This window comes from Anser cygnoides, chromosome 32, assembly GCF_040182565.1.
Source record: "Anser cygnoides isolate HZ-2024a breed goose chromosome 32, Taihu_goose_T2T_genome, whole genome shotgun sequence".
Lineage (NCBI taxonomy): Eukaryota > Metazoa > Chordata > Aves > Anseriformes > Anatidae > Anser > Anser cygnoides.
In genome coordinates this window covers 451,081-469,894 of record NC_089904.1, presented here as the reverse complement: position 1 = coordinate 469,894, position 18,814 = coordinate 451,081, and the positions used below count along the sequence as shown (strand labels likewise).

Genomic DNA, 18,814 nt, shown 5'->3' with positions numbered 1-18,814 from the left:
TCTTAGTGCAAAGAAATTGCCTATGGGTATATTCAGGAAATAACTGCATCCACTTCTACCACCACCACTCCCCCCACCCCTCATCTTTAATTACAGCAAATGGCATTGCAAGAACGGCATGCTGAAGTGCTTTAGTGTAACAGTTTTGCCTGACAATAAATGTCCTATATATATATATATTTCTTTTAAAATAGGAAGCACTGATATAGCTCACTTTTTATCACGGTTTTGGATCTGTATGGCTGCAAGGAAATGCAGGCAGTAGTGTAGGTATATAGCTTAGAAGTATGTGGAGATGCTGTTCCAGAAATTGAAACTCTTGTTTCTCAGTAGAACCTGGGAAAACAAGCATGCCACGCTTGTGACCATGTTCTTGGGTACATACCGCAGCCCAGTATTAGGCACTATAGGTATATCCAGTCTCAAATGTGCAGGGATAGTACCAGCCCTTTCTGCATCTGCTGAAATAAGGTTGTTTCCCACAAAATGGCTATTTTTGCAAAGGGGTATTGAAAACCTGGTGTTCCGTGGTAACAGACCCATCAAAAATGGGGATGAAGAGCTGTGAGCGTTGAGAGGAAAAATCAAAATAAAGAATACCCGTTCTTCATTTGTTTTAAAGCATTTCTGTTCCCATTCATGGGAACAGGCAGGAGGACCTCAGGGTTTCCCAGCTGGGACCAGGGCTTTGCCCTGTGCCCATCCTGGTGAAGGTGAGGTCACGGTGCTTGCAGGATGCATTAAATGCAACCTCTCTGCCCAGATAAAATGCAACAGGGACCACTGGGAAGCCGGGTGTGCAAGGGGCTTGTACGGTGCAGAATGCTGGCGCTCAGCATGGGATGGTGCTGGCATCAGCGGGGTGCTCGCTTGCATTCACCCCCGGCTTAGCAGAGCCCTCCCCTGCCTATGAACTGGGGAAGGGTCTCAACAGGCGGCGCCCCCCTTCCTGCTGTCCGCAGCCCTGTATGGGGCCATCCTGCTTGTGTTTTCTAGCCGTGCCCTGGGCGACTTCTGTGGTGACGCAAAGCTGCTGCTTGAGAATCCTCTGATTCATCCCCGTGGAGGGCTCACACCCAGGCTGGGCTTCTTCTCCCTGTTGTTGATCACACCGGCAGTGCTGGAGCCGAGCCCCCCTGATCCCCTGCCATGGGAAGGGGTGTGGGGTCTGCCAGAGCAGCCGTGTGTCCTTTCTCAGCATAAAGGTGGATGGGGTCAAAAAAGCAAGGAGGGATGCCCAGGGACAGTCCCTGCGTATTCAGGGTCCAGGAGTGCATTTGTAGGAGACTGGGATGCGGCTTTTGGGGATGCCAACCTGCTTCTATGGGCACTGGGTGCTTCCCCAGCCCCATGCTGTGCTCTGGGTCACTGCATTTTTGCTTCCTAGCTCTGCCACCAATCTGTGTGACCCCAGCTAAGAGCTCTTCCACCTCCTTTTCTCATTCTGCTTGTCAGCTGCCTCTTCTATTGAGAACTTAGGGGTGGCAGAGGAAGACAAGGATCTGCTGCTACCCAGGTTCCTCCAGTGTCCTAGCCTGGATTGCAAAATGTCTTTGGCATGCTCAAACAGCTGACGCTGACCTACAGGTGACCTGTCGGATCACATTTGAGCTGTATCTGGTAGTGGGGAGCACGCAGGCAAGCATCACCTTGGGCATCGGTGCTTGGAGGGAACCTCATCGCTGCAGCATGAGGAGGGGCCGTGCTGGTGGAGCTCTGCACAGGATTTAGGGAGCTGGCAGGAGGGACGGTCAGGACTGTGTCAGCTCAGTGCACCCATGTTGCAGTGAGCCCAGGGTAGCCTGGGTGAGATGTTTTGGCAGAAGGTGGTGGCAGAACTGGAAGAGCAGGGCCACAGCAGAAGGTCAGGGTGAAGGTGTGGGTTTGGCACCTGGGATCGGTGCCACTGGCGAGGGGGCTGGGGAGTGTTGTGGGTCAGTTTTTGAGGGCACCTGTGGAACCTTGTGGGAGAACTGGTATGGCAGAAAGCCATGCCTGAGTCAAGCCGGCAAAGGAGCATTGCTCTGGGCTCCTCCCAGCTCGCACCCTCCTCGGGAGATGGGCTTCAAAATGCCCTGCGCCTGGGCACCCCCTGCTCTCACCCCACTCCAGCACCAGTACCTGTCCCTCCTTCCCTCTCAGGATTAAGGACTTTATCGCCTTCCAAACCGCCTGCTCGTCCCCTTTATCCACAGCAAGATAAGCATAACCAAACCGGGCTTCGGGACGTGCTTTCAGTGTCTGGGTGTCCAAGTCGGCTGCACTGGCGATTCCCCCTTCGGGTCCTGCCCAGGACTGGCTTTCTTCCAGCAGGATCAGTGGGACTAATTTTAAGGTGTCGCCTCTTCTGGCAACCTCTGCTTCATCTCCAGTCCTTGGGAGATGCCCTCAAGGGAAAGCAGCCCTTGATGCCTGCTTCCCCTGTGGCAAAAGTGGCCCTAGCCATCTGCTGCTGCAGGATTTTGGGTTCAGCTACCTGCTCTTGCCCTGGATCATTAAGATGGCTTTGCATACAGTTAAATCCATTTTTGCTCCTAAAAATTTGATGCCTGAGTGAGATTGCACCCATGATGTGTTTTAAGTTTCCTTTATTCACAATAAATAATACACTATATTACAAATAACTCACACAAAATCAAAAAAAAAATTGCATTCTTTCTGCAGCCATGAATAAACAGGACTCACCAGCACCAGCTAATGCATGAAAGAGGATCTATGAGCAGCATGGGTGGGGAGAAAAAGGGGGATTTTGCTGCACCCACCTGCCCAAAGTGGTCATTCTTCTTTGCTGGTGTCTATGTGGTGTTTCCATCCCCTGGGCCACCAAAGGCAGGGCTGAAATCCTGCGTGAGCCTGTGTGGTCTCAGGCATCTCTGAATTGTGCAAATATCACACCTAGAAGGGCATGGATGCAGCCGAGTGGGCGTGAAAGCACAACGGAAGGCTGCCCTGGGCTGAGACTCCTTCGCTGGGCTTAGCTGGCTGCAGTTAGGGTAGGAGAGCTTCTAGCACTCGTGCTCATGTAGAGAGATTATATACACACACTGCAATGTTCTCTTCTTTCTTAGTCATGGATGGCCTTTGAGTTAGAAGACTTTTGCTTAAGAGTCTACTGTAGCTGGATGTGTTCATTCCTGGTTTTGGTGCACACATGAGCCCATGTGTGTGGTGTCCTCCCCTCCTTCTGCTTGTTTTCCCCATCTGCTCCTATGGTGGGGTCAGCTCCATGGACTTCTTCCTCTCCTCTCTCTGCTCTTCCCATTCCTCCTCTGACTCGTAGGTGCCCTTGATGATGGCAACCCTGTCTGACATGTTCATGCAGTAGGGGACGAGGATGTAGAAGTACAGCAGAGCAGCCAAGCAAGCCCCAAGGATGGGCCCAACCCAGAACACCTAGAAAGCAACAGGGGAGAGGGTGAGAGGAGGTCTCAGAGGGTGGTGCACCAGCTGCAGCCACCACACCAGCATCCCCCTGCTGCCCCACGTCTCCCAGCCCCCAGAGAGATGCGAATACCCCTTCCAGTAGATTTCATGGGTTGAAGTCCCCTCAACCTTTGCTTGGTGAAGATGCCAAGCTCTGTGAGTGCAGAGCTCTGATGTGCTGGAGGGCTGGGTATGAGCTTGCAGGCAGTGCTGGGTGAGCGGAAAGCTCAGCTTGGGCTTTTCTGTGTGCTTTATTGACCTCAGGTGATGTCCTAGTTCAATGCTCTCCATTGCATAGGGGGTTATCCTTTTCTCCTTGCACACTTCTGTCTCATGGGGCTAACCTGCTCCCTTCTCCCTGTGTTTTGGGGGAACAACCTCCTTCCTGTTGACTCTGCAGGTCCAGGATGGGCTCTGAAACTCCCAGTGCTGTATTCCCGTGGGAATTGCTGCCTGTCCCCCTTGTCGCCCGTGTCTGGCCCCGGTGGCTCCCCAGCCAGCCCATCCCAGCATGTAGCTGATGCTCACCCAGTGTGCGGAGCTGAACCTCCTCACAATGACTGCGGGTCCAAAGGACCTGGCTGGGTTCATGGAGCAGCCGGTGAAGTAGATCTGTTGGTGAGGAAAGGAGACCGGGTTAGCGGGTGTCATGTTGCTTAGGGAATACGAGCAGCTTTGCAGAACTGGGGCCTGAAATGGCTGAAGTGGCCCTTGAAGCTGTTTCTCTCGCAGGGAGGAAGGGATCCATGCATCACGGACAAGCCCCTGTTGCTTCTTCTAATGTACGCCCCTCTGGGACCGACCATGCGAGACCATTCTGGGGAGCCCCATCCTGGTGGCAGCGCCTGCCCTGTCCTCCTGCCTGGACACTCACCCCCACCAAGTGGCCGACAGCAACGGAGAGGCCGATGGACAGCGCTGGGGAGCCCACGTTGCCGTTCCTCCGGTTGTCTGTGGACGCGAAGATGCACACAGCCAGCTGGAAGGTGAGGATGATCTCCACCACAAGGGCCTGGCCTGGGGTTGTGTTGTTGTTGAGCTGTGAACCGTAAAGAATGGCAATAATTAACCGTCCACGGGGCTTGGCATTGTTGGGAGGGCTTTTTCTGGTGGATTTGGGATGGCAGAGCCATGCATGTGAAGCCCCAGCAGATCTGCCCATGCCCAGAGAGCAGGGTATGGAGCTTCCTGCTGCTCAGGCTCACTGCGCCTTTCTCTACAAAAGAAGAAATTCTTTCTCTCTGTTTAATTCCCCAAAGTCTTCTCCCCCCCGCCACCTCGAGCCCCTTCTTTCTTTTGACAATCCACATCTCTCTCCTCATTTGCCTCTCACTGCAGCACTCAGAGCTTTTCCACCTGCACACTTTGTCCCTTTTTTCCTGCATTACTCTCCCCTTTGCTTGCTGCAAGCCATTTTATCCTGACTCTTCCCCTCCTCTGCTTTGTGGAGCACCTCCCCAGGAGGCTGGGGAGCAGCCACTGCAGAGGGGAATGGGAGGAAGGGCGCAGGCTGGGGAGGACGACAGGGCACGTCATGGGGGTAAGCCGGGCTGTTGCTGTGCCAGGGCCTCTGTGCCAGCCTCTGGGGACTGTGTCAGGTGGACTCAACCTCATCAGGCATGGGAAGGGCAAAGCGACCTACGCTGTGGTGGCTTTTTTTTTTTTTTTTTCTTTTCGCCTCAGGGTGACTGGGGTTTGGGACGTGTAGCATGTGGCAGTAAGATGCCTTGCAGCACCTCATCCTAGCAATCGAACCCTTTGCAACGTGCCTGTGCTGCTCCGAGGGGTCCGGACCTGGGCTCAGGCGAAGCTGTAGCTCCATTGCTCCCATTTCAGCTGCTTTCCCAGCGCTGCCCCGAGGGTTTGAGACGTGCTTCCTGGCCTTGCTGCTCTTGGAGGGTCCTGCCATTTCCCCTCCTCCTCCAAGAGCAGCCCCTGCCCCTCACAGCCCCTCTGTGCCCTCCCAGGCGTTTCTCCTCGTTACACCTTCTCCTGCTCCTCTCCACACCCTCTTTCCATCCACAGCCATTTCCCAGCTCCCCAGTGGGCTTCTGCTGCCCCTGCCCATACTGGTTTGACTGGGCTCTGCTCTCTGCCCTCCCCCTCTGTCTCCCGGTGCAGCTCCTATCCTGACACTAATCTCCAGGTGGAGAGGCTGCAGTCAAGAACATCTCAATGGTGCTGGTGACTCACTGGGGCCCTTAGGATAAAGGAAGCGCTTATTAAAGGAGAAAAACCCACGCCATTCATTACCCCACACAATAAACCTGTCATGTCAATACTCTGCTGGCTACATTGATGTTTGCTCCTATCTTGTTCCCGTCCCTCCGTGCATGCGGGACACCGTGCCAAGACCAGCCATCCATACGGATTTGGCCCTCCGGGTCCGTGCTCGTGCCAGCTGCTCATTTACAAGGGACATAAAGCCTGCATGGGAGGTGAGCATCACGGCGGATCACCTCCAGGTGGGGAGACTTACCGAATTGATGGCCAGGTTGCCGCGGGTGTTGGCTGGTGTCACGCCGTAGAGGATGCCAGCGCCGGCGATGGCCCCAGCCAGCTGGGCGATCACGTAGAAGAACGTCCGGAGGAAGGAGATCTGGTTCCCGACAAAGAAGGCGATGGTTACCGCAGGGTTGATGTGGGCGCCGCTGATGTGGCCGAATGCCTGCACCAGTGTGCCGATGGCCAGGCCAAAGGCCAGCGAGATCTGCAGGATGCTGGGGAGGGCAGACGGCCACTTCAGGGCCGAGCCGAGGCCGATGAAGACGAAGATGAGCGTGGAGATGAACTCGACAAAGACGGATCGAGCAAAGGCCAAGGTTAATATTTCCCTCTTCATAGTGGGAGTGGGTAGAGGGCAGCCAGCAAGGAAGAAAGTTTAGGTTTCCTCTGTCTCCAGACTTTTCTGTCTGCACCGAGCTGTAGGGCCATACCTATCTATATATGCAACAGCAGCAGGGAGCTGTGTTACAAGGCGGGGGGTGGAGCCAAGGAGTTAGCCAGGCCTCCCAAATTATCATGTGAAACTGGAAAAGTTTCCATCCGAAAATAACTTCGGAGCCTCTTGGTGAACCAGTGACTCAGATATTGGTGGCATTTCTTTCTCCTTCCCTCCGCAAACAAAGAGCCCCTATAGGGTGTCTCCGTGGTCGTTAGATAACGCGATTGCATAACGGCACTGTGCTCCCTCCTCTGCGTTTTTCTTTTACTACCTCCCTCCCGCCAGGTGCTGGGTGCTTTTTTAGCAGAGGTGTTCTTGTTACTCCCGTCCTCCAATTGCCTGTGAAGTGGAGGGCACTGTAGCTTTGCTTGGAAAGTCTCATTGATGGTGTCGGGCTGCAGAAGCTCTCCTGGGGCAGGGCTCCGAACTTTGGTAGGCAATTTAGATGGGGTGTCAAAACGTTAAACAAAGTTAAGCACCTGGAGCTGCTCCCAGGCTATTGAGATAGCTCAATGGCAAGAAACGAGTGACTTGCGATCATCCTGGGAGCTGGGCAGGGCTCAGGGGGCACTTTGCCAAGCTTGGGTTTCCTCATGGCGTGCAGGTTGAGCCTGAATGGGATGGGGTGGCCCTGATAAAGGGGGGTGACCCCTGGCAAGCCTGGCTCCAAACCCCTTTGCTGCCTTTCTGCTCTGCTGCTCCTTCCAGAGCTCGATAAGCATTGGGTGTGGGTTTTGCCGGTGTTGGGGGTGCTCTGTGCCCATCGCCAGGGAGGGTGCATCCTACCTGTCATCTCGGGCCCCTCTCTTTTTGCTTTTCAAGCTCTTACTCAGTGAGGTCAATGATTTTGCTCTTGGGAATGCCAGCATAAAGCCATAGACTTTGCATGGATACAGGCCATGTTTGCATGTCTTCTTTCATGTTCCCGTGGTGCTGGCCTCCATCCTAAATCTGTCTGGCTGAAAATCCTTGGCTGGCAGTGAGCAGAGGTGGGAGGCTCTCAGTGCTCTGCGGCAGGGAGCTGCTGGGCGCTGAGGTTTTGGGGCGGAAAAAGGCTCTGGTGACACTTAACAATGAATTCTTGATCCCTTTGCAGTTTTGTGCCAGGATTTATATTTGTTTCAAATGGGTTTGGGTGCCAGCTCTGCTCTCCTTGCTAGACTCTAGCTTGGCTGATTGCATATTGCCTTTCTCAAGCAAATCCATTCTCCGTGCCTAATGCAGTGAGCTCAGGCCAGGATTATCCAAGGCTGCTGTGTGCTTCTGCAGAAGTAGTCACAATCCAATGCTCGGTGAGCCAATCTCTTTGTGTAGGAGAGTGGTAAAATCATTTAAAATCCTCTTTAAATTTAAACTAAAATTAAAAATGTAAAAAGTGCTAAAAAATTGTATTCACTGCTGCCTTCTGCTGGGTGCAGTCAGACTTACACATTTCCTGTGCCATTTGGGGTCAAAAGCTAGGAGGGATTCCCGTTCAGAGCCAGAAGAGGGGCACTCCTTCCTCCAGAGCCAAAAATACATGAGTCCTTTTCCTCCAGCTGTACCCAAAGCCCTGAGCTCAGCACACAGACCCAGAGAGTCTCAAGGGACCGAGGATTCATTACAGTGTAATTCCTGATGATCATTTTCTCCCGGTTCTGCTGGTCCTGGGGAGATTGCCGAGTTAAAAACCAGATCTGTTATCCTAGAAACACCTGGTCCGTTGGCGTGTTTTGGTGAAAGTTTTGCAAGCTGGTTTTTCAAGATACCCTGGCCAGATTCCAGCCAGAGTAATTGCTTGCCACTTCCCTTCAAACCTGCCTGTGGTTCCTTCTGGATTAGATGCGCCTTGCTCCCATCCTCCAAACTCTTTCGTAACGTGGTTTTTCTTCCAAGGTGACTGCATTTGCAGGCTCCTCCACCACATGCCTGGCTTTAGCATCGGCAGCATTGAGCCGAAAGACGCTCTGCTGGGGTCCCAGCTGCGGATAATAACCTCCTAGCCAGGCTCTGTCCGGAGAGAAAGTCCTCCGGCCGGACTAGGGGATGTAATCAAATAATGCTGAAAATGATGGGGAAAAGCTTCCACGGAGAAGCAGGTTGTTTTTCTAACTACATGTCTTCCAAAACATATTTTCCTATGATAATTTGCTAGACTTTCTTCTCTGGGGCATTCCTGCTTGGCTTCTCTGATGTCTAACTATGCTGAGCGGTGGGAAGGCTCCTTCACTTGCTGGCTACATGTCCTCCAAGGAGCTTGTGCGAACTGGAAGTGCCTTTGATGTGTCAAATATAATTGAATTGGGCAAGAAGGGATTGCGCAGGGCCCTGCTGACAGATGGACACCTACGTGGTAGGGTCATGCATACCTTACTTCTCCCCTAGGCTTTTGGAGGAAAGGAAACCAGGAGGCTTTGGCAGTGCGAGGAGGTTCAGCCATTCCCTCCTCCTCTTCCTCCACCTCCTTCTCCTCCTCTGTCTCTTCCTTGCTGTTATCAGCGAGCAAACACTGCAACCCCAATCACCGCCTTCTAGCACCCCATTGCATGGCTATGTGGCTTGGTGGCGCTTTGGGGACAGCACACTTGGAGGGGGACAGGGACCTGAGCCCATCGCTGGCTGAGGGTGTCTGGGCAGGAGGAAGGCAGCCAATGCCTCATCCTCGCCTGGGGCCCTCCTGCAGCTCTGCCTCACCCACGGAGGCGTGTGTGTTATTAACTGAATACGTGTGCTGGTCCCTGTCGTCCCCGGTTTGCTGATTGCATTTTCTGAGCCCGCACAGCGCTGCTATTAATTTGTCATTTCCACGGCAGCCCAGATTTCTGATGAGTTCAGCCCTGTGTCAGACCTCAAACCTGGCGGATCGGCTTGCAGGTGGATGAATTCAGATCACAAATGCTGCTGATATCCAGACTGGTCCAATTGTTGGTCTTGCCCTCTCACCTGGCTCTGTACCTTAACCAAAGACCTTAAAACTGGCACAAGAATACAAGAAGGAATATTAACAGTAACAGGAGACAACTCCTGCTGGAATTTGGAATTAGTTGGGGTTGGATGGCTAAAGAAGAAAGTTTGGTTTAGTTTGTTTTTAAAGAAAGGGTGTTTTTTGCTGGCTGAGCTTTGGGAGTTTGCAGCAAGAAAAAAAGTGATCTGAACTGGGAATTCAATGTAGAGCAAGAGCTGGCAAACTTTCCCCTCCTCATCCTGGTCCTGGGGCTGCTGCTTGCCATGGTGGGGTTAGGTTAAAGCCTTGCCACTCTCTAGTGCTCAGGGATGTCTCTGCACAGGTGTTTCAGATGAGGCTTTCAAGGATTTCTCTAATCTAACCCACGATCTGCTAGTGCTTGCTTTAAAGGCGAGGGATTATTCTGCTGGCCTGAGGCAGATGGTACTTGCACCTTCGTCTGCCCCGGAGCAATGAGGCTTTTGCTTCCCTCAGTAACCTGATCCAGCTCCTTGGAGCAAAAAGCCCATGAGATCGACTAAGCCACCACAGCTGGCTGTGGGAGCCTTTGCCGTGGAGGTGTCTCTGTGGCAACTTTTGGGTTGTTTTTCTGTGTTGAGCTGCATTCAGTTTGGGAAACCCTCTTGCACTCGTTGGGGCAGGCAGATGGGGTTGGGGATGGGGTTTAGGGGCTAGGTTTGGTCTTGGGGGTGCCCCCATGTCCCTTGATGCCATCCCACTGTGTGGCAGCTGCCATTTTGGCTTGCATAGCCAGTCCTGAAGCTGCCATCCAGCCCTTGCTGGTCGCTGACCTTGTAGCCCATGAGTCTGTAAACAGGGATGATGCCATTTAAATGCTGAATAGTGTTAATGCTTAATAACAGCATTGCTCTGCTCTTCACTTAGAAATTACCTGGCAGTCTCTAAGGCATTCAAGTAAGTGGATGGAAACGCTTTGGGTCTGGCCTGCAATGGAAATGCCAGCATCCTTAATAATTAATTTGCATCATAATCGTCATTAAATTGACACATGGGGATAATAATGTGTATCAGGGAAAGCAAAGCCTGATTAGAAAAGAGATCTGTACGAGATCACACAGTGAGAAAGCTGGGTTTGAAATTCTGGTGTCCTGATTTTCAGGTCTAGCCCTTTCCAGCAAGGCCACCTGCATCAGCGACATTAAGAGGTTGCATTTCTGCTCATCTAGGTAAATACTTTGAATTCTTATGGGCCAGCAGCCATTCACCAGGATTCTCGGGGCTCAGACAGACCTGCCTTTGGGAGGTGGTTTTCTTCTTGAAATGTGTTTGCTGTGGAAGTGTTGTCTTCACCCATACTGTCTCTTTTTAGGATTGCAAGGAACATGCATGGTAATAAACGCTGAAATGGTCTGGGGAGAGAGCCGATAGCAGGAAAGCAGTGTCACCTCTGCCTGGGCAAAGGGATGTGAGACAGGTGGGATGCCATCTTGCAGTGTACATGCTGCTGGGATGGGAAGGCATGGGGCTGGCTGGAGAGTGCTGGGTTGGCACTGGGTCGCATTGTTGGGTGTAATGGGTGGAGGCAGCTGAGCTGCATCAGTGCAGAGGGGAGCTGAAAGCACGACCAGGCTCCAAAGCATCTATGAATTCAGTAGATAACATAATAGAGAGTAATCTGGAAACTCAAAAGCTGAAATTCTCGCATAATTGCTCCAAGAGCCTAGGACCTTGCAAAGTAAAATGTTGGTGACAATATGCAGTTAGTTAACTCTGCGAACTGGAAAACAAGTTTTTCACCCCGTCCTGCCTCCGAGACCCAGACAAAATTTCTCAACCTAAAAAGTTACAGATAGTTTACACTGATTAGGATTTAAAGAGACTTGTGGTGGTACCATCAACTGCAGTTGGAGCTAAAGACTCTTGCATTGAGTGGTCTCTTAAGAAATGTCTGATTTTGCTCATATTCCTGAAAAATTGAGCTGAAAATTGAAGCAGAGCCTCTGGTCTTGTACCCAGACCCATCAGCACAGCTTTGTGAAACAGGGCTCGCTGCAAGCCTTGCAGATGTAGGAATTAGCTGGGGATTAGCCATGGAGTGCCACCTATTCCCAACCACCTTCTGCAAATGTCTGTGGTCCTTTCCTGGACTACACCCGAACGTGATTTCCCCTCTTGCAGTCTTGGATGGGTTTAGCTTCCATGGCACCTCCTTCAGGAAATCATGCTCAGGATATATTTCTACATATATAAATAGATCCATAAAAGTAATGATGTGTCTGCCTCCTAGGTAGGTCATGCCATTGAGAGGTTGGTGCCAGATGGGAGCTGGGTGCTCACATAGTCTTGAAGATTCAGATCCAAAGGATTTGTACAAGGTCAGGACAAGAAATTCACATCCAAAAAGTCTGTTCAGGTCTCTGAGCTTTGAAGCTGGGCAGTGTTTTTTTTCTTTTTTTTTTTTTCTTCAGTCCTACAAGTGTGAGCCTTTTGCTGTGAGAGCCAAGTGGCCGGACCTGCAACCTGTTTTTAAGATACTGGTGGGTTTGGCATCATCCAAGCCAGGCTGATTTTCTTTCCATTTTCTCCTAGGTAAGATGCCAAATTCCCCGCTTGCAGCTGTATGATGGAGGGTTTGAGGTCTACACTCCAGGAACAGGCTCTCTCAGTGTTCTTTGGAGCAGAGGTTTGCGTGGTCTCAGGTTGCCCTCTGAATTCTTCACCTCTACATGAAGTGAAGAATCTGTTGGCAGGTTTCGCAATCCTCCTGCACGGGAGGACAACAGGACACAGGAAGCAACTTGAGCCGAGACACTTCGTACAGTGCTTTACATTTTGACTTCACGATCATACTATTTATCACAGCTCCATGATGAAGCCAATAAAGGTTAATTTATGGTGCAATAAGTATTGCAGATACACACTGTGGACAGTCATGAACTGATGGATGGGCATGGCTGAGTGGTTTTCAATCCTGGGCCAAGGCATTTCTGTAGAGGTCTATTATATATACGTGTGTTATCAATTCAGTGAGGTTTTTCAGTTGGTCTGTGGCAGCTCTGATCTCTGGGTGGCTGATCCTGCTCTCTAATTTGACTTGCACTGGTGTAGATCTGGAACAACTGGCTTGGTTTCCTGACGGTGCAAGTTTTGGAAGTGTCATTGAAGTCAATGACAGCTCCGTGGAGAGGGTAAATTCATGTAGCTGATTGACTCGAGAGGACTTACACTGCCTTAGCCATCTGAAAATCTGGTTTAGTGAGATTGCTTTGTGTTAGTGCTGGCATGCTGAGGCCAGAATCTGGCCAGGTTAGAAATCGGAGCATGTGGAGGGTGCTAAAGGAGGGATGATCTTTATTTTGTGGGTCCATACTTTGGAGCCGAGGGGTTTTGTTTGGTTTTGTTCGTTTGTTTGTTGTTTTTTAACTGTCATCTGAGGGGTTTTGTTTGTTTGTTTGTTTTTGTTTTTACTGTCATTTTTGCAGATCAATAAGTTGCTGTCTTGAAGATGGGCTGTATGTATATGACCATATAAATACATATTATATGACCATATATATATTATGACTGTATATATTTTATATGATTGTAAATGTGTCACTATTTGATTCACATGTATTAATTCAGTGCATAGAAGTGAATTTAAAGGACTTTATTTGAAAGAGTACAGTAATTTATTAGACATTAAAACTCATTGTAGGGCTCTTTGCAGTTTATATGAGTCTTAAACTTTGTCATGGTAAATAATAAATACAATGTTTACATCCGAAGGAGAAGAAGCATGTAATTAACTTGAACATTGTAAAAAAGATATAAAATGAATCAGCAGCATGATGTTGTCTTTAGCAGCTCATAGGCAAGATAAATTCTGGTTAATTTTCTTTGGGTTTTCTTGACATATATATTTGTGTTTTTTTTTTTTCCTTTGAAAAGTAACAAAAATATGGACTAATTTTTAAAGTGAATATTTGGTAATTTAAATACAGTTTTACACACTGTTTGAATGGTAACATGATTTTAATTCACATTGCTCAGTCTAGGAACAGATTAAAAAATTATTAAAAAAAAATATTTTTGAGATAGTATTCAAGTGCTCCTTTCTCATTGAAGGACTAAGATGGAGGACCAGAATCAATATTTTTGCTGTGGCAGACAGTGTGTTAAACCAGTGCTGAGCCAGTGCTGCACTTCGACAGCAGCCTTTTTGGGGATTTTTGCATCAAGTGACGAGTGGAGGAAAATGGATCCTGGGCTGCAGCGAATAAAAGCTGGGATCTGTGACGTTTCTTCCCTTGTTGCCCAGGGTGGCATTAGGGACAGCAAGTGGCAGCTAGAGGAGGCGGTGCAGAGGCCTGGTGCTCTAAGGGAGGAAACCAGGAATTCAGTAAGACACCTAGAGCACTGTGGGTGGAGGAAGAGGAGAGCATCTTTTGATGATGGTTCATGTCAAAACAGTTGGAGGGAGGAAAAGGATCAATAATGTTCCTTAGGATTTGGAACTGAGTATTGAATCTTATTGAATATTCATCTTATTGAATATTTCTATTAACGACCTCGGCAGAAAAAAGCCTGAATGAGGTGATGATGACTTGTGATGGTGCAATGCTGGGGAGACATCACCAACAGAAAGAAGCATTAGGATTAGCAAATCCATTCCTTTTAGGCTGAATAATAGAAACTGGATTAATTTTAATTCTTGAAGGAGCAAAGACTAGCTCAAATTCTTTGACTATGCTGGTGACTGTAACCATGTTCTGACAAAGCAGGAAAAAAGGATGGGATGATTATGGTGCGGTGTATCTGTGAAAGCTCTGGGCTGTAGGAAGCAAGAGACAGAACATCACATCTGAAATGCTTTGTGTTACTCATCCAAGAATCAGGGTGGAATAGGAACAGAGGAAAGACAGCAGAAACCAGGGAGCAAGAAGAAGCATTGAAGCTGAAGAACAGCAGTGGTTCAGGAACAACCGAACTGTGGATGAATTTGAGCTGGAAATACGGAGGTTTCTCATCATCACTGGAGAGAGCAGTTGCAAGGTCCTCCCCAGTGGGGACTCAGGGACACGCTTCCAGTCCCATCTTCTCAGGAAAGCCTCCGCACAAGCGAAGGGCATCTGCATTCCGTGGTGGGTGGTAAAAGGGTGCAGGTGTTTCTCGCAGCAGCAAAACTTGTTTGTGGGATACTTGTGGCAGGGAGCAAGAGCTCCGGTGTGTGTGCAAACAGTGAGAAGAAATGGGAGACAGGTGAGCAGGGTTCAACAGCAGTGAGGCATCGGGTGGCAACCTCCACACCCAGCAGGTGCCTGTAATAACAACTCTCCGCAGGTCCTCCAAGCTCTTTTTGGAGGGCAGTGAGCTCTGCTGAGCACCACCTCCTGCAGGGGGACATGGAAGGAGCCAGCCAGAAGGAGCACACCATGGTGTGCTTGTTCCTGTTGCTACACTGGTTGCGTTGGTTTAATGGTGCTTTCCCCTGGGGTTAGAAAGCCATCAGGCATAGAGAGAGTGGGGTGATGGGAGGTCTCCCCAGGAGATGAGCTATCCCCACCAGCAAAAAGTGAAGGGAGAGAGGGGAGAGGTGAAACACCCAGCTGAGTGGGTGCTGTCTCCAAAATGGACGTCAGAATTTTCTCCAGCTCCTCTCTTGCCCTGAGGGGGTTTGGCTACACCTTCTCCGACATCCCCCTTGGCAGGCTCTGCGGGGAGTGGAGCTCCACCGACTGCCGCCGATGGACCTCGCGCTCTGCCCAGTCCTCCTCTGGCTCCAAACCCTTGAAGATGGCGAGTCTCTCCGAGAAGGTTTTGGATTGTGGGAAGAGGATGTAATTGTAGACGATGGAAGCTGCTGCTGCCCCGACGAGGGGGCCTACCCAGAAGACCTGGTGAAAAGAGAAATAGAAGAATTGGGTGAGCAAATGTCTTCCTACACCTCTGATCTGAACCACCACGGCTCCGGCTCTGAACGTGCTCTTTGCAGATGGAAATTCCTGGGAGCATCCCTAAAAGAGCTGGTGGAAAAGGCATGCCCAGATCCATCCGCAACCAGGAAAGGTCCCCAGGATGCCAAGAAGAGCTCCACTCTCTACTGGTTTTACTTCTTGTGCTAAGTCATGGTCAACAAACCACACACCCTTTTCCTGTCGCAACTCACCCTGCTTAGATAAGCTATTTAAGCATCCAGCAGCCCCACCTCTTTCTGCAAATTTCCATGTCTCTCCTTCAGCTGGTGCTGAAGTGCCACAAATCTGGCTGGCTTTTCAGTTGTCTGGGAATATTGGTAATGCGGGGGCCCATTCTCAGCAAACCAACGCAGAGACATGACTTCTTACCCAGTGGTCACTGAAGTCTCCAACTATCACAGCAGGGGCGAAAGATCTGGCTGGATTCATGGAGCAGCCGGTGTAACGGATCTGCCGAGAAACACCAAGCTTATTGTTAGCTTTAAGCTCTTTTACCACATTATTTTAAAATATCCCGGTGTGTTATTAGCATGATTCATCCACCAAGCTGATGCTTCACATCCCAGCCTGCCCTGTTCCAGGAAAAGAGATGCTACCAGCTTCCAGCGCCTGAGTCAACACGCTTGAGTTGTATTTGTTCACCTTCTGCGCCAGCATATGTGTCCCGTGCATGGTGCAGCTCAGCTGCGGGCTGGGCAACGTGCCCTGCAGTGTGACAGGGACTGTGAGGACAAGTTCCTGCTGTTCCTGTTCCTGGAGCAAATTGCTACTCCTTGCTACTGAGGATTGCAGGAAGAATATCCCATAGGCACATGGGCTTGCAGATCAGTAAGGATCTGCTTTAATCCATGCATTGAGAAGCTGGGTGGGTTGGGGGCTGATGTGTCTGTTCCCAGCAAAAGTCCTCTGGGAGGACCTGCTCTTCACCCCACGTATTTTCCTGTCCATGTTTATCATGGTCTTGAGAGTCTCAGTTGCCACCACATTCCCTTCAGGATAGAAGACCCCACGGATCCCTGGGAGCTCCTGATGGGACTTGAGGAGCAGCAGAGCCCAGCAGGTTATGTTTTTTTTTAATCACACCCAATAAAACCTGAGCTCAGGCTTTGGCTCTGTTATGGCTTTGGTGGGATCTTTCTGCTCCAACCACTGCAAAATCACAGGCACAGCATCAGTTTCAAATCCCCTGACCACTGCAGGGCCTGCAGCCAAACAGGCTTCGGGCACAAAGGCAAAGACAACCCTCAAAATATTGTGTTTTGATTCTACCCACCCCAAGGAGATGTCCAACAGTGACGGAAAGGCCAATGGACAGGGCGGGGGATCCCAGGTTGTCCTCCCGGCGCTCATCGGTGGAAGCAAAGATGCACAGGACCAGCTGGAAGGTGAGGAAGAGCTCGACGGTCACTGCCTGCCCCGTCGTCGTCTCGTTATGCAGCTGGAAGGGGAGGAGAAACATCTCAGGGATAGGCAAGTTTGGTGGCTGGGTTGGAAATTTGGAGGGGGAACCAACAGGGACATAGGAAACAGGTGAAATTTTTGGCATCAATATGAAGAGGAGGAAAATTTTCCTATGGAAAAGTGGCTCACTTGATTGACATGGCAGGAAATGTTTTTGTGGCATCTTTTTTGGCATTATTTTTCCACTCTTCCTTTGACCTGAGGGATTCTTTTTCTTTTCCTCATGCTCAAAATACAAATGCCTTTTAGAAAATTGTATGAATTACTTTTCAGAAATGTCAAAAAGAAATGTTTTGGCACACAAAAAAATCCCTTCTTCCTTCCCACTCTTTTTTGACTGAAAGAATTTGTAAGATTTGGTCTGAAGCTGTGCCTGGTTGCACACTCTCTCCTCCAGCTCTGCTTTCTGGCACTTTATTATTCCTTGAAGGTTTTTAATCCAGATCTAGATGGACCTGGCAGTGCTGCTGGGCAGATATGTGGTTCGCGGCCCCCCCCCTCGCTGTCTCTTCCCTTAGCCCATCCTGGCACTTCTCTTGGCGCTTCTCTGCCCTTTCTTTTCCTGTGTCACCCATGATTTGGACACCACGCATCCTCTCCAATGCTGATCCCAAGAGCGCTTTGCTTGGTGACAGTCTGAAAACAGCAGTTGTCCTCCTGGCCGAGATTCAGAGCTGGATCTCTCTCTGATATTCCTTTTTTTTTTTTTTTTTTTTTTTTTTAGGATAATTTGTGCAGGCACCTACAAGATGAACAGCCCACCGGGGAAAAAATTAAAATCCTATTCCTCTTTCAGGTGACTTAAGCTCTAAAACAGCAGAGATGGGTGTTTTGAAAGTCTCTCGTAAAACTCTTACTTGCTTTGTTGGGTTTATTAAACCTCAGCTATTATCAATCTAAATATTCTTGTTCAGACTAATCCTCAATCCCTTTTTCAACCCTTTTAATCTCTTTGGCAGTGAAGCTGGGTCTGCCTCTCTGCTGCTAGCTGACTGCTGCAAGAAAAGGGATTTCCATGTGCTGCCTCCTAAACATGCTGCCTTCCTCCTTCTCACTGCCTGCCTTGGTTTTGGGCGATGCTGCTCCTGGCATGGGCGTTTCTACAGGAGATACGTCTGCCCCCATGCCAGCTGATGCTGGTTTCCCATCCAACACTCAGTAAAGGTCCTTGCTGGCCGCAAAACCTTTCTTTTCATCCCTCAGCCATCCCCGAGCTCCTGCCCAAACTTTTCTGCTCCGTTCCAAGCCCGTCCGCAGCCTGCGCTCTTACCTTGTTGATGGCTAAGCCTTCCTGGGAGTCTGCTGGTGTGATCTCGTGTAGGATGGCAGCCCCCACGACAGCCCCCAGGAGCTGGGCCACCACGTAGAAGACTGCGCGGAGGAAGGAGACGTGGGAGCCGATGAGGCAAGCCACCGTCACCGCTGGGTTGATGTGGGCTCCGCTGATGTGCCCCAAGGCTTGGACAAGCGTGCTGATGGCCAAGCCGAAAGCCAGTGCGATTTGGAGGATGCTCGGGGAGGAAGCTGAGGGCCAGTTCAGAGCAGAGCCCAGACCAAAGAGGATGAAGACCAAGGTCGCCAAAAATTCTGCAAGGACAGCCCGGGTGAAGGCTACGGATCGGAGCTCCCACATCATGGAGCGGCTGTTGCTGGAGGCTGCAAGGACTGACCCTGCCTGCGGTGTCCTCAGGCAGTCACCACTGTCACTTCTGTGTCCAGAGAGGATGGCGGGGGGACAAGATGTTTATATATGGATGCGGGATGCCGAAGGGTCGCCCGCTGAAGGAGGTGGGATCGTGGGCATAGGAAACCTGATGCTTTTCTTCGCTTGCGTTCCAGCTGAGGGAACTTAAGACTCTGCCCCCTCTATTAAAGCTGGGGAATGCAGTGTTCGCCATCCTCGGGAGGTCATAAATCAGCCTCGAGCAATACCAAGAAATGCTGCTCCCTCTCCCCCCAGAGGTGCTCGTTGCTCCTCTCCCCCCCAGGCCCTATCACCTGCAGCACGGGGGGCAGAGAAGGCAAGGAAGGAGGCTGTAGAGCGAGAGGTGGAGATGAGCTGGGAGCCCAGGATCATCCACCCCAGCCTTGGTGGAAATCTCATTCCAGTGCTGGCCATCTCAC

At 50.5% G+C, this 18,814-nt stretch overlaps 2 protein-coding genes and 1 long non-coding RNA gene across 3 annotated transcripts; 1 reads left to right on the top strand and 2 right to left on the bottom strand.

The window, feature by feature from the left end:
• Window positions 1-487: 487 nt before the first annotated feature.
• AQP5 (aquaporin 5) lies at window positions 488-6,265 on the bottom strand. Its single transcript, XM_013200751.3, has 4 exons — window positions 5,903-6,265; window positions 4,298-4,462; window positions 3,952-4,035; window positions 488-3,393 (listed from the first exon to the last, which is right to left on the bottom strand). The coding sequence occupies exons 1-4, from the start codon at window positions 6,263-6,265 to the stop codon at window positions 3,208-3,210; spliced, it is 798 nt and encodes a 265-aa protein (XP_013056205.1). The 3' UTR covers window positions 488-3,207.
• LOC106048690 (uncharacterized) lies at window positions 6,088-15,119 on the top strand. The gene is made up of 4 exons (XR_001214248.3): window positions 6,088-6,245; window positions 10,432-10,498; window positions 10,642-10,746; window positions 11,862-15,119. It is a non-coding gene; the product is annotated as an uncharacterized lncRNA (long non-coding RNA).
• On the bottom strand, window positions 14,933-18,326 carry AQP2 (aquaporin 2). The gene is made up of 4 exons (XM_013200798.2): window positions 17,961-18,326; window positions 16,503-16,667; window positions 15,599-15,679; window positions 14,933-15,148 (listed from the first exon to the last, which is right to left on the bottom strand). Exons 1-4 carry the CDS (start codon window positions 18,324-18,326, stop codon window positions 14,933-14,935), a joined length of 828 nt encoding a protein of 275 aa, XP_013056252.2.
• Window positions 18,327-18,814: the final 488 nt, after the last annotated feature.

What these genes read in the sequence shown, in the direction of transcription:
- AQP5 (XM_013200751.3), bottom strand. Translation starts at nt 6,265, where the DNA reads ATGAAGAGGGAAATATTAACCTTGGCCTTTGCTCGATCCGTCTTTGTC. An exon ending in GCAACCTGGCCATCAATTCG is followed by an intron (nt 4,463 to 5,902) that starts GTAAGTCTCCCC and finishes TACGGTTCACAG; the next exon opens with CTCAACAACAACACAACCCC. An exon ending in GGTTCAGCTCCGCACACTGG is followed by an intron (nt 3,394 to 3,951) that starts GTGAGCATCAGC and finishes GTTGCTTTCTAG; the next exon opens with GTGTTCTGGGTTGGGCCCAT.
- AQP2 (XM_013200798.2), bottom strand. Translation starts at nt 18,326, where the DNA reads ATGATGTGGGAGCTCCGATCCGTAGCCTTCACCCGGGCTGTCCTTGCA. An exon ending in AAGGCTTAGCCATCAACAAG is followed by an intron (nt 16,668 to 17,960) that starts GTAAGAGCGCAG and finishes CTCCCCTTCCAG; the next exon opens with CTGCATAACGAGACGACGAC. An exon ending in CTGTTGGACATCTCCTTGGG is followed by an intron (nt 15,680 to 16,502) that starts GTGGGTAGAATC and finishes GTTTCTCGGCAG; the next exon opens with ATCCGTTACACCGGCTGCTC.